This window comes from Hemicordylus capensis, chromosome 10 (genome assembly GCF_027244095.1).
Source record: "Hemicordylus capensis ecotype Gifberg chromosome 10, rHemCap1.1.pri, whole genome shotgun sequence".
Taxonomy (NCBI): Eukaryota; Metazoa; Chordata; class Lepidosauria; order Squamata; family Cordylidae; genus Hemicordylus; species Hemicordylus capensis.
Genome location: NC_069666.1, coordinates 20,542,542 through 20,553,224, shown reverse-complemented (window position 1 = coordinate 20,553,224; position 10,683 = coordinate 20,542,542). Strand labels below are relative to the sequence as shown.

The 10,683-nt window shown below is 47.6% G+C and overlaps 1 protein-coding gene across 1 annotated transcript; it reads left to right on the top strand.

Annotated features, from left to right (window-relative positions):
• Positions 1-475: 475 nt before the first annotated feature.
• LOC128334952 (uncharacterized) lies at positions 476-9,204 on the top strand. The gene is made up of 8 exons (XM_053272540.1): positions 476-2,244; positions 3,320-3,721; positions 4,099-4,125; positions 4,813-4,840; positions 5,542-6,055; positions 6,233-6,358; positions 6,513-6,575; positions 8,916-9,204. The coding sequence occupies exons 2-7, from the start codon at positions 3,690-3,692 to the stop codon at positions 6,533-6,535; spliced, it is 750 nt and encodes a 249-aa protein (XP_053128515.1). The 5' UTR covers positions 476-2,244; positions 3,320-3,689; the 3' UTR covers positions 6,536-6,575; positions 8,916-9,204.
• The last annotated feature ends 1,479 nt before the right edge of the window (positions 9,205-10,683 follow it).

Genomic DNA, 10,683 nt, shown 5'->3' with positions numbered 1-10,683 from the left:
AACCCCATTTTGTATTTTGTCTGAAATTAAGCCTTCCGAATCACCGTTTTGTTTTGTATCCGAATTAATCTGAATCTGAATTAATTCAGATTAAAAAATGGGTCATGTGGTCAAAAGAGTGGGTGGGGGTTATAGTGCCCAATGAGTGGAAGCTACCACAAAAATTTCAGAGGAATTGGGCAAATGGCTGATTTTTGGTGAATTTTTGAAGTTTGTGCATCGTTCAGGTTTTCCTCATAGGGTATAATGGAGATTTCAGGAAAAGTATAGCTTCACGCCGGCGGGGCGGTGGCCCAGAGTGGAGTGTGGTTGGTGGTAGTGCCCAGTTGGTGCAAGGAAGCTACCACAATTTTTCCAGAGGAATTTGGCAAAGGGCTGATTTTTAAAGAATTAATGAAGTTACGTGTCTTTCAGATTTTCCTTGTAGGGTATAATGGAGGTTTCTGCAGTCCCATAACTCCACTTGAGGGGCACTGGGGTGGCCCAGAGCAAGTGGCAGTATAGTGCACATAGGGTGCCAACCACCCACATGGGTTGCCAACCCATGAAGTACAGGGTCTTGTTCTAGAGGTGTTCTGAGAGTAGATTCTCTGGTAGCATATGAGAGTGGATTCATGGTTTTTCATTAAAAATCTCATTTGCTACCAGAGAATCTAAAATCAAGACCTCAGAAACAACAAAGCCCAGTACAATCCAGGGGTTGGTTGGCACCCTCTGTGCACTATACCACCACTCGCTTCGGGCCATCCCAGTGCCCCCCAGGTGGAGTTATGGGGCTGCTGAAACCTCCATTATTCCCTATAGGTAAAAACCTTAAAGATGCGTAAACCTCAAAAATTCCTAAGAAATCAGCCCTTTGCCCTATTTGTAATCTGGGTGCACCACCCTTGGGGCACTGCCACCCAACTCACTGTTTTGCCCCTGAAGCCCCACATAAACAAGTTGAAAGAGTGAAGAGAATGACCAATGAGCCAGAGTGGTGTAGTGGTTAGAGTTCTGGACTAGGACCGGGGAGACCCGAGTTCAAATCACATTCAGCCATTCTGGGCCATTCACTTCTCTCAGCCTAACCTACTTCACAGGGTTGTTGTGAGGAGAAACCTAAGTATGTAGTACACTGCTCTGGGCTCCTTGGAGGAAGAGCGGGATATAAAATGTAAAAAAATAAAATAAAATTGCCTTGGTACTATGGAACAGCTTCAAATGTTCATTTAACTGAACTGGAGTGAGCCGTAGCCCAAACAAATCAGCCTACTGTTCAAAATTGTTGAGATTTATCATCACTGCATTTAAGAAAGTGCAAAATCATGGATCATGGTTACAAGAAAGAAGCAACTAAGATTCCTGGGGATGTCAATAGATTGACAGGTGTGTTCCCACCCTCTCCTTTTGTCTCCTCTAGTCTCATGTGGATGACCTGTCCCTGCAATGGCAAAAGTTGTGAACCCCTGGCTTAGACATCATGTCCCACCAAATTACATTGTGGCCTAAATCACATTAGACTGCTCAACTTGGGTATTAAAACTTAAGACACCATTATAACTCATAAAAATCAGAAGAAAAACAAAATAGCTCTTCAAAAGAGCTCTGAACAAGTCAAGAGATTCTTTCTAAAACTTTGGAAAGAAAAACCAGTGTAATTTCAGAACTTTCCTAACCAGCTTCTCAAAAAGCTTCTCCACACAATTTATACCATGGCTTTTAGCAAGAGCTTTGGAATTGCATTGAGCTCCCAAAGATATTTAGGTATTTCTGTCTCAAAATGCTGTCTTCCAAATCCCTTTGCAAGGTCAGTTTGCATTTCAATCACACTGAATACAACACTTAACTAAACTATTCATGCTCAACAGTTTTTGCATATCTTATCTTCTGCTTATCACTCAGTGTCTCAGCTGGAGTGGAGAGAGTCAGAGAAGTCAATTTGAATTGCAATGCTTTTCCGAAGAACAAAGCATTCTGTCTGAAATACAGTCATTTCGATTTGGAAACAAAAAGCTCTGTTTTTTAATTCTTGATTTTGTTTTGGTTACAAAACCTCCGAAATTGCCATTTTCGGGCACAAAACGTTTTGTACTCTAATTGAAATGCACAAGCCTATTGGAATGATCTTCTTTCTTGACTTTTGTTTTGCTCTAGTAGGTTTCTGTTCTTTTTAGCTAATTACCATAGTCCTGCCTAGGGGCAGGTGAGGAGGATAACCCATAGAGATGTCCTTGGCTCCAGCAGCCAGAAGAAGCCTTCATGGTATGTGAACCAATGCTCAGTTTTTTAAAAAAATCCCAATACTAATACAAAGTGCAGTGCTAAAACACTGCTTATTCCTAGACTATTTCCTCATAAACACATGTCAACCAAGCCAAACCCTCCAATAGGGGTTTAAACCAAATTAAATGGGGCAGGAGGTTGTATTCTGTCAGATCGGGGGTCCAGAGCCTGTAACACGGAAATTTGTTTTTGAGTCACAAAAGAATTCTGCACTGTAAAATGGCAGCCAGAAATGAAACTGGAAATCATTTCCAGCCACTCAAAATTGCAAATAGGTGAATTTAGCCTATTTTTACACTGCTCTGGGCATCTTGGAAGAGGAACGAACGAGATTGAAACGTAAACATAAATAGAAATAAAGAGCAATTTCAGCTTACTTCAGCATTAGGACACTTGCTTAAAGTTCCCTGTTTTCATCCGAAGGACAGCTTGGTAGGGAAGTACAATGTTGGGATCATTTCTAACCCAGAATAAGCCATCCTTAGCAAAGAAGAGAGAGACCACGAGGCTGTTCTCATGCACAGCCTAACCCAGACTAGGGACGCCCATCCTGAGTGAGTCTGAGCGTGTGAACCGCCAGGATTGGTCCCGATTACGCTGGGGCACCACCACCTAGTGCCACCCCTTTACACCAGCTGTTTGCCAAAGTTAAGTCAGTGAGCGCTCCCTTAACCTCAGATAATCGCTCATGTGCAAGAAAGGGCTCCTTCCCGCCCAGCCTCACAGGGCCCAGAGTGCCTTTCTCTTGGGTGAATCTCCTATTGCAACGTGAGTGAAGTGCATAGCATTGTGGGGATGCTCGTGGATAGGGGTGGTCTGCCCACACTGCATGTGTAGAGTGCCAGGCAACAGTCTCGCCCATTGCATGTCCCCTTCCAACACTTGGGATTCAGCCTGTGGTCCTGGAGGTTCTCTCTAGCCATTGAGGGGCTTCTCTTCCTTGGTGAATGTGCCCAACCGCCCATCGAACCCATTCAAGTGAGAAGTCATCACTACATCTAGAGGCAGTGAGTTCCACAGATTTATTGGCTTTCTTTTTGTATATTCTGAACAGAAACAGGGTCTCCGTGCGAAATGGAACGTAGAGGAATTTCCTAGAAAAGAGATTTCAGCATGTGATTAGAGAGGAAACAGGTGAGGAGCAGAGAGGGCAGGACAGGGATGACTCCACCCCTTCCTGGTTCTTTGACATTTGTTGCTCCATATTTTATACAAGGAATGGATTCAAACCAGAGCCCATGTGGCCAGAAACTGATCCAGTGACCTCACAGCCAGCCACAGAATTCTGTCATCATGGTTCTCCTTGGAGACCGGCAAGGATTCTTCCGGAAGCTCACTTGGCAGCCATGTAGGGAAGGGACAGCAACTGGCATCAGTTGGCTATCTTGGGAAGATCCCCAACTTCTTCTCAGTTCACTGTCAGGATGGGTGGCTCTTGCTCCTGGGCCATCTGCAGGTAGGTCTCCAGCATGGAGGGACCAACTCTAACAGCTGCCCGGGCTTGGCTTTGAAAGATGCCCTCCCCTTCTTTCAGCCTGTCTGGGCAGGGAGAATGGGTAGTCTCCCATTCATATGCCTTAACTAGGGCAGACCCTGCTTAGCAAAGGGACAAGTCATGCTTGCCACCCCAAGACCAGATCTCCTCGTCTTTAGCTTGCACCTCCTAGACCTGTGAAGCTGTAGCGACCGGGAACTACTGGCTGGTCTCTGTGGGCCCACTTGGGGGTGTGCGGAGAAATTCTGCCCACCAGCTCCACAAGCGCCCCCCTCCCAGCACCCCCCTGTTATTTCCGAGAATCTCGCCTCACCTTTTCTCCTCTCCTCTTCGTCTAGGTCCCAGCACTCAGGAGAGGAACCCAGGTGAGTGGCTCTTTTTTTCCCCTGCCTTGAACTTGGCTTCATCCTTTGGGCTCTGGTGTGGCCAGCTGGAGGGAGGGGTGTGTGTTCAGACAGAGCCCCAACTCTGGAGTCGTGGCATATATTGCCTGAATAGTGGAGTATTCCCATCTTCCTCCCATGTTCAGAATGGCAATAACTGGGCTGCTGAATCCAATGCTGATTTCCTCAACTGCCTTCCTCATCCCCATCACCTTGAGCTGGATGCATTCCTCCTCTTATTTGAAATTAAAAACATAAAACTGCATGTATATTCTTCGTGTCTCCTATTTTGAAGGGGGGAAATCTGGTTAAAAAGTTGATCAAAGTCTCCGGATAGCAATGGGAGAGCTGGCTGCATGGCTGCAAGCAATGAGAGCAGTCGCCCCCACCCCCATCCCAGCCCACCCCTCCAACCGGTCAGTCCCCCATGGAAGACTGTATGTCTGAGCCAAATGCAGTGAGGGACATTGGAGAGTAATGAAATCCACTACCCCCAACGATGGGAGCATCCCAAATCAACAGGGTCTCCTAGGAGGATTATGGCGGAGAGCCTGCTTGCTTGCTTGCAAGTCAATTAATATTAGGGGGGGCACAGCACCCTTAGTCATTAGTGGGACCCCCCATTTCCTGAGATTTTTCTTCTAAGGTTTTTTTTCCTCCTCCCTGCAGGGATGAAGATGAAGAGGGGCACAGATGGGTAAGTGGCTGGCCAGGGAGCCTGCTTCTCCCCAGGACTCCTCAAACCCCCAGGGAAGGTCTCCTTGGCCAACTGTCTCCTCAGACCATGGAGGGAGAGGGGCAGGCATCCCTCTGGTGGGGACAAGGCAGGAAGGCAGCTCCAGAAAGCCACCTCTGTCCTATGCTGCTGGCATTTGAGGCAGCCAGAAGCCTTGGAGGAGTCTGGGGCAGGGGGATCAGCAAGTCACGTCTGGATACCCTCCATTCCAGGAGGAGATGGGGAAGGGGCTGTGGCAGCAGGTGGGCAGGTAGGCAGGGTCACTCTGCCCCAGAGTACAGTTACATGGGTCAAGATGGAATGAGAGGATCACCCGCAAAGAAGGGCAACATTTCCAGGCCAATGAGCTCTGAGCTCAAGCCGGAGAGAGTCTTTCTTCCTCTGACCCCAGTTGTCTGCCTCTAGGAGCTGGGCCTGCATTCCTTATATCCCAGCAGGCTTCCTGCTGATGGTTTCCTGGCCGGTTTTCAGTGACCCCCTGTCTGTCCATCCACACATGGCCAAGAGGCTGTAAATGTTGAGTGCACGTGAAGCATAAGCTCCGACTATGTACCAGGCGACGTACCAGCTGATAAGCAAAGCATAAAGGGGAGGGTGATGGGCCATCCACATGTCCTGATTCCTGCTTTCTATCAGGTCCTTCTGTCCTTCCTGATATACAGGAAGACAAACCAGTGGAGGCATCTCTTTCAGGACCCTTCCCAGGGTATCGCACCCCATCCGACATTTCAGGAGAAGAACTGGAAGAGGAAATGTTATTGCCAGAAGCCCTCCCAGGGTCCTCCATCCCCTCCGAAGCTCCGGAGGCAGAACATCATCAGGAGGCAGACTCACTGCCTGGACCCTGGCCTGTGCCTTCCACCCCCTCCAGCACACCGGGAGACCCACCAAAGGAGGAAAACCAACTTCGAGGACCTCTACCCAGGGCTGGCCGTCCCAGCCGATACTATAGGAGGAGGCGGAGAGGTGGGAAGTTAGCTGCCAGGACCCGGCCCAGGGGCTTTTGTCTGCTGGCTACGGTGGCGGAAGAGCCTGAAGACGAGACATCCATAGCCTCGGGGCCAGGACCCCAGGCAGGGCTTTTCTTCCCCACACCGGAGCCTCCCTTGGCTGCCCAGGATCATCTTCGAGGAGTCCTGATCCTGAGTGGAGAACAAGTCAACTACATCCAGCAGCGTAAGTAGAGCAGCTCCTCATCGCCCTTTGGCATAGACACCCTTTGGCCCACAGATCCGCTGGAGCTTGAATAGCCAGCCCGGGTGATGGACCAATCCCTGCCCTTTGGGCAAGGGGCCAGAAAGCAGCCTGGTCATCACATGCTATGTTGGGTCCTTTTGGCTCTCTTGGTTGCAGAACTCAAGCTTCGCCGCGTCGCCTCCCCCTCCTTCCTCTTCGTCTGGGGCCTCGCCCACCAAGGCCCCGACACGCGGACAAGGCTCTGCAAGAGCAGGAGCCGCCTCCCAAGGAGGGAAAAGGATGGTACGTTCACAGCAAGTCCCCCAAATCCCTGCTGGGCTAGAAATGGCTCTTTAGCTCCCTGATTCCTTCTCCCGAGCGTTGAAAGGTTGGAATTGATTGTGCCTCTAATGTGGGTGGATGGTCGGTGCTTGCTGAGGTGTTTCTTTCTTTTCAGTCTTGCAGGTGACCATGTTGTGATGGCCACCAGGAAAGTAGGTTCTCCTGGCCATCAGAGAAGGTAAGTGATGGTGGGTGCAGTAGGATGCTGAGGCATTCAGCCCACAGCTGTGCAGAGGAGCTGGGTTTTCCGTGGGAGTGGAAGGAGCGGAGCGAGAAGGGGGCCTTCCTCTGGGTGGCTGTTCCAGACCCAAGAGTCATCGAGGGAGCAGGCATAGGCGGAACTGGGGGGGGGGCAGGCAGGGCACGTGCCCTAGGCGCCACTGAGGTGGGGCGCCACGCCGGTTCCTGCCACCCCCACCCCATTGCCCACCTGCCCAGCCCCAGGGCCCCTCAGCCACTTGCCTCCAGCTCCGGCCTAGGATCGGCAACGAGGCCTAGGATGAGAGCGGCCTGCAAACGGGCCGAGCTCTTCTCTCCCTGGCGCCTCTCAGCTGATCGGCGGGTGGGCGGGGCTTCCAGAGAGGCCTCCCAGTAGGCCTCCCTGAAGCCTGAACTCGGCAGGCCCCAAAGGGAGGCAGGAAGCCAGGAAGGAGGCTGGCAGAGCTCCCTGCAGCAGACCAGACCATTCAGCACAGCTTTTGCAAGGTAGGCTGTGAATTCCTTTTTGTGGTTACCCCCGTATATAGGGATCTGCTTGCCATAGGGCTTTGATATGGGGGGGTGGGGCGAGACTGAGAAGTCTCTGAATATTTAATTTAAAACAGACTGGAAAATGTGCTGGCTTTAAAAACAAAAACTATCTAAAAAGGCCTATAAGTGGCTTGTTTCATGTCAGAAAATTACAAAAACTTCTGGAACAAATATTTATTTATTCATTCATTTATAAATGCATGCATGTTCAAGTTGTTTTGCAACCCAGAAGGTCTGAGTGAGAACTGTGAAGCATGTCTTGTGCTTTTATTTTATTTTCTTTTTCTTGTGTGTGAACTGCTCTCCAATAACTTGCAGGGACTTCAGGGTAAATCTGGCCAACATGTAAATGCAGCACCTCCATTCCAGAGGAGATGTGTGTTAAAGCACTTTAAAAGCCTTATGTAAAAAACCTCCTGGAATCAAACAATACTGAATTTGTTCAGAATTCTGAGAAAACAAACATAGGCTCACCCTGCATGGTTGAAAAGTCTCCTTTGCTAATCTGCAGCGAAGGTGCCATTTTAATAATTAGTGTTGCTAGTGTGCTCTAGGCATTAAAAGTAGCACAGATATATAGTACTCAATGTATATCACCATATACTGTGAAGTGAGCATGTGTGTACATTTCAGTGAAATGTATTTCCAGGCAGCATACTTATTTTGAAATATCAGACTTAAATCCTTGGGGGCCTGGGGTGTGTGGAGGCCCTGGACTTTGAGGGGCTGGGGGCCCATTTTAAAATCTCATCTTGGCCCATTCCAACCTTGCTATGCCCGTGGCGGTCACTACACATGGGTTTCTGCACAACACCTGCACAGAAGAAACTTCCATGTAGAAAATGTGTCTCTTGTAAATTGACCCTGAATTTTCCATCCATGACTGGGATATATGAGAGTTAGAGTCAATAATAAAAGAACAGCACACTGCTTGTGACAGGAAGGGGCAAATTACAATGATTTCTTAGTCTGGCAGGGGCTGGTTTTGGCCCTGGCAGAACTTGGCTGTCTGCTCCTGTTGCAAATGCCTCTGTCTAGTGTGGCAAACTAATGTATCCTCCTCAAAGTAAGCACTGGTGTGGTGAATGCACATATACCCCATCATGAGCCAACAGTCATCATAAGACAAAGGCTGGCAGGAATCATTCACTGGTTTATCGACACCACCACCACCTTCTTCATCCCCTATTTTACTAGTGGCTATTTGGGCAGGTGATCCTCTAGGACAAAGTCGTGTTTTTGAAAAAGAATGAGATGAGACAGAGAAAATGACACTTGGAATCCTCGCATAACTCCTGACTGTTGTTCTAAGTCTTTTACAGAGATGGCTCATGTTTTCAGGTTTTGATCAACAACCATGTCTAGATGGTACAGTGTTCCTTTTAACAAGGATTTCCAGATATTGTTGACTACAAGTCCCATCATTCCTGTTTGGACAGGGGCGCAATTTCAGTGCTTGCCCTAGGCACTATTTTCCCTAGTTACGCCTCTGGGAGCAGGGAAAGAGTCATTTCAGAGAGCAAGAGACCTTCAGGTGGCTGAAGGGAGTGGAGTTGGAGGAGCAAAGACCACCCTGAGGGCGTGCAAGTTGGGAGGGAGGGAGGGAGGGGTCAGTGCAGAGCATCATGGTGGGACAGAGTCACAGAGGGTATCCCAGGTAGGGCTGAGGAGTCTGTGCTTGGCACAGAAGGGGAGAAGAAGTCAATGCAGGGACCAGCATAGAGGGGGATGATGGGCCCCTCACCCTGTTGCTTTTCTTTCGTTCCAGGCCAAAGAGACTGCCCAGAGCTTTTGAGAACGCCGGCAGAACATCTACGCGGGGGGGGGGGTCTGCCAAGTAGATGGAGAAGGAGATTGGCCGGACTTCTACCTCCTGGATATGGACTTGTATTTTATGTTCCATCCAAAAAAATTGAATCTACTTTTGATTGGTTAAGGGTTAGCTTACTGTTTTTATTCTTTCTTTTGTGGTATTGCTGTTTTATGGTTGCCCTGAGCAGTCTTGCTTTGGAAGCCCAGGATGCAAATATTGTAAATAAATTATATTTAAAGAGTCAGTGTGGTGTTGTTGCTAGAGTCCCAGAAATGGGGAGACTGGCATTCCAATTCTATGAGACTGGGGAGACCTGATTCCAAATCCCCATCTGGCCACGAAACCCTCTGGGTGAATCTGAGACAGTCACTTATCTTCTCTCTCAGCCTAACCTTCCTCACAGGGTGGGCGTGAGGATAAACACCACCATGTACAGGTGGCCCTGGTTACTTGTGGGGATTCCATTCTCATCTATCGGCATGAATATGGAAATCAAGAACAAAGAAAACTTACCCCTAATGGAATATGGGAGTTCGGTTTCTCACACACACACAAAAGGGCTAATCAAGAATGAGGACAGATATAAGAGATATACAGTACAGTACCTGGCTCTCCACCAATGCCCCCCAAACCCCCAATTCCTCGGCTTTTTCATATGAGATCGCGGGGATTTTTTAAAAAATACCTACAAAATGATTCTTCACTGTAAAATAGCAACCAGAAATGACATTGGAAATCATTTCCAGCCACTCAACATTGCAAATAGGCGGTTTTTGCCTGTTTTTTTATACTGTGGATAAAGAAACTGGGCCTCTAAGACCCATCCGCAGATATGCAAAACTACAGTTGTTGATCATGAGGGCCACCTGTACACTACTCGGGGTCCTTGGAGGAAGAGTGGGATAGAAATGTAAACTAATAAAAATAAATAGCAATATTTGTTTTCTTCAGAGTAGAGGACACTTGCTTACTTTATTTATTTATTTATTTATTTAACATATTTTTATATCGCTCAAAACTTATGTCTCTTGGCGGTTTACAACAAGATAAAAACAAAAGTAAAACATCAGTTAAAAAACCAAAACAAGGAATTTAAAACAAAAAAAATTTAAAATGTTTAAAACAATATTCTAAAAGCAACATTAAAACAAAACAATCTCAGTTAAAAGCCTGGGTGAACAGGTGTGTCTTTAAAGATATTTTAAAAGTTGTCAGAGATGGGGAGGCTCTTATTTCAATAGGGAGTGCACTCCAAAGCCTCAGGGCAGCAACGGAGAAGGCCCATCCCTGAGTGGCCACCAGACGAGCCGGTGGCAAATGCAGACGGACCTGTTTTCATCAGGACAGCATGGTAGGGAACTATAATGTTGCAATCATTGGTAACCAGAATAAGCCATCATTAGCAATGATAATACATTACACTGCAGAGTATGTCATGAAGATCCAACAAATATAGTGGTGAATGGAATTATTACTATAGGAAGGGAAGCACTGATGGAAGAACATATCTCCAAATCAACAGGTGATTTTCTGATTCAGTCTGAAGAGTGAGTGCTTGTACAATCTCCCTCAGCTACCTAAGAATGCATTTCCAGTTCCAGGGCACCCAATTATCTCAGGTTGTGGCTCAACTTTTGAGCCTATATTTACATCTATAGATATATGTCCTTCCTTAAACCTTTTAGAAACCAAATATAGATCCATATTTGAAGGATATGATGCA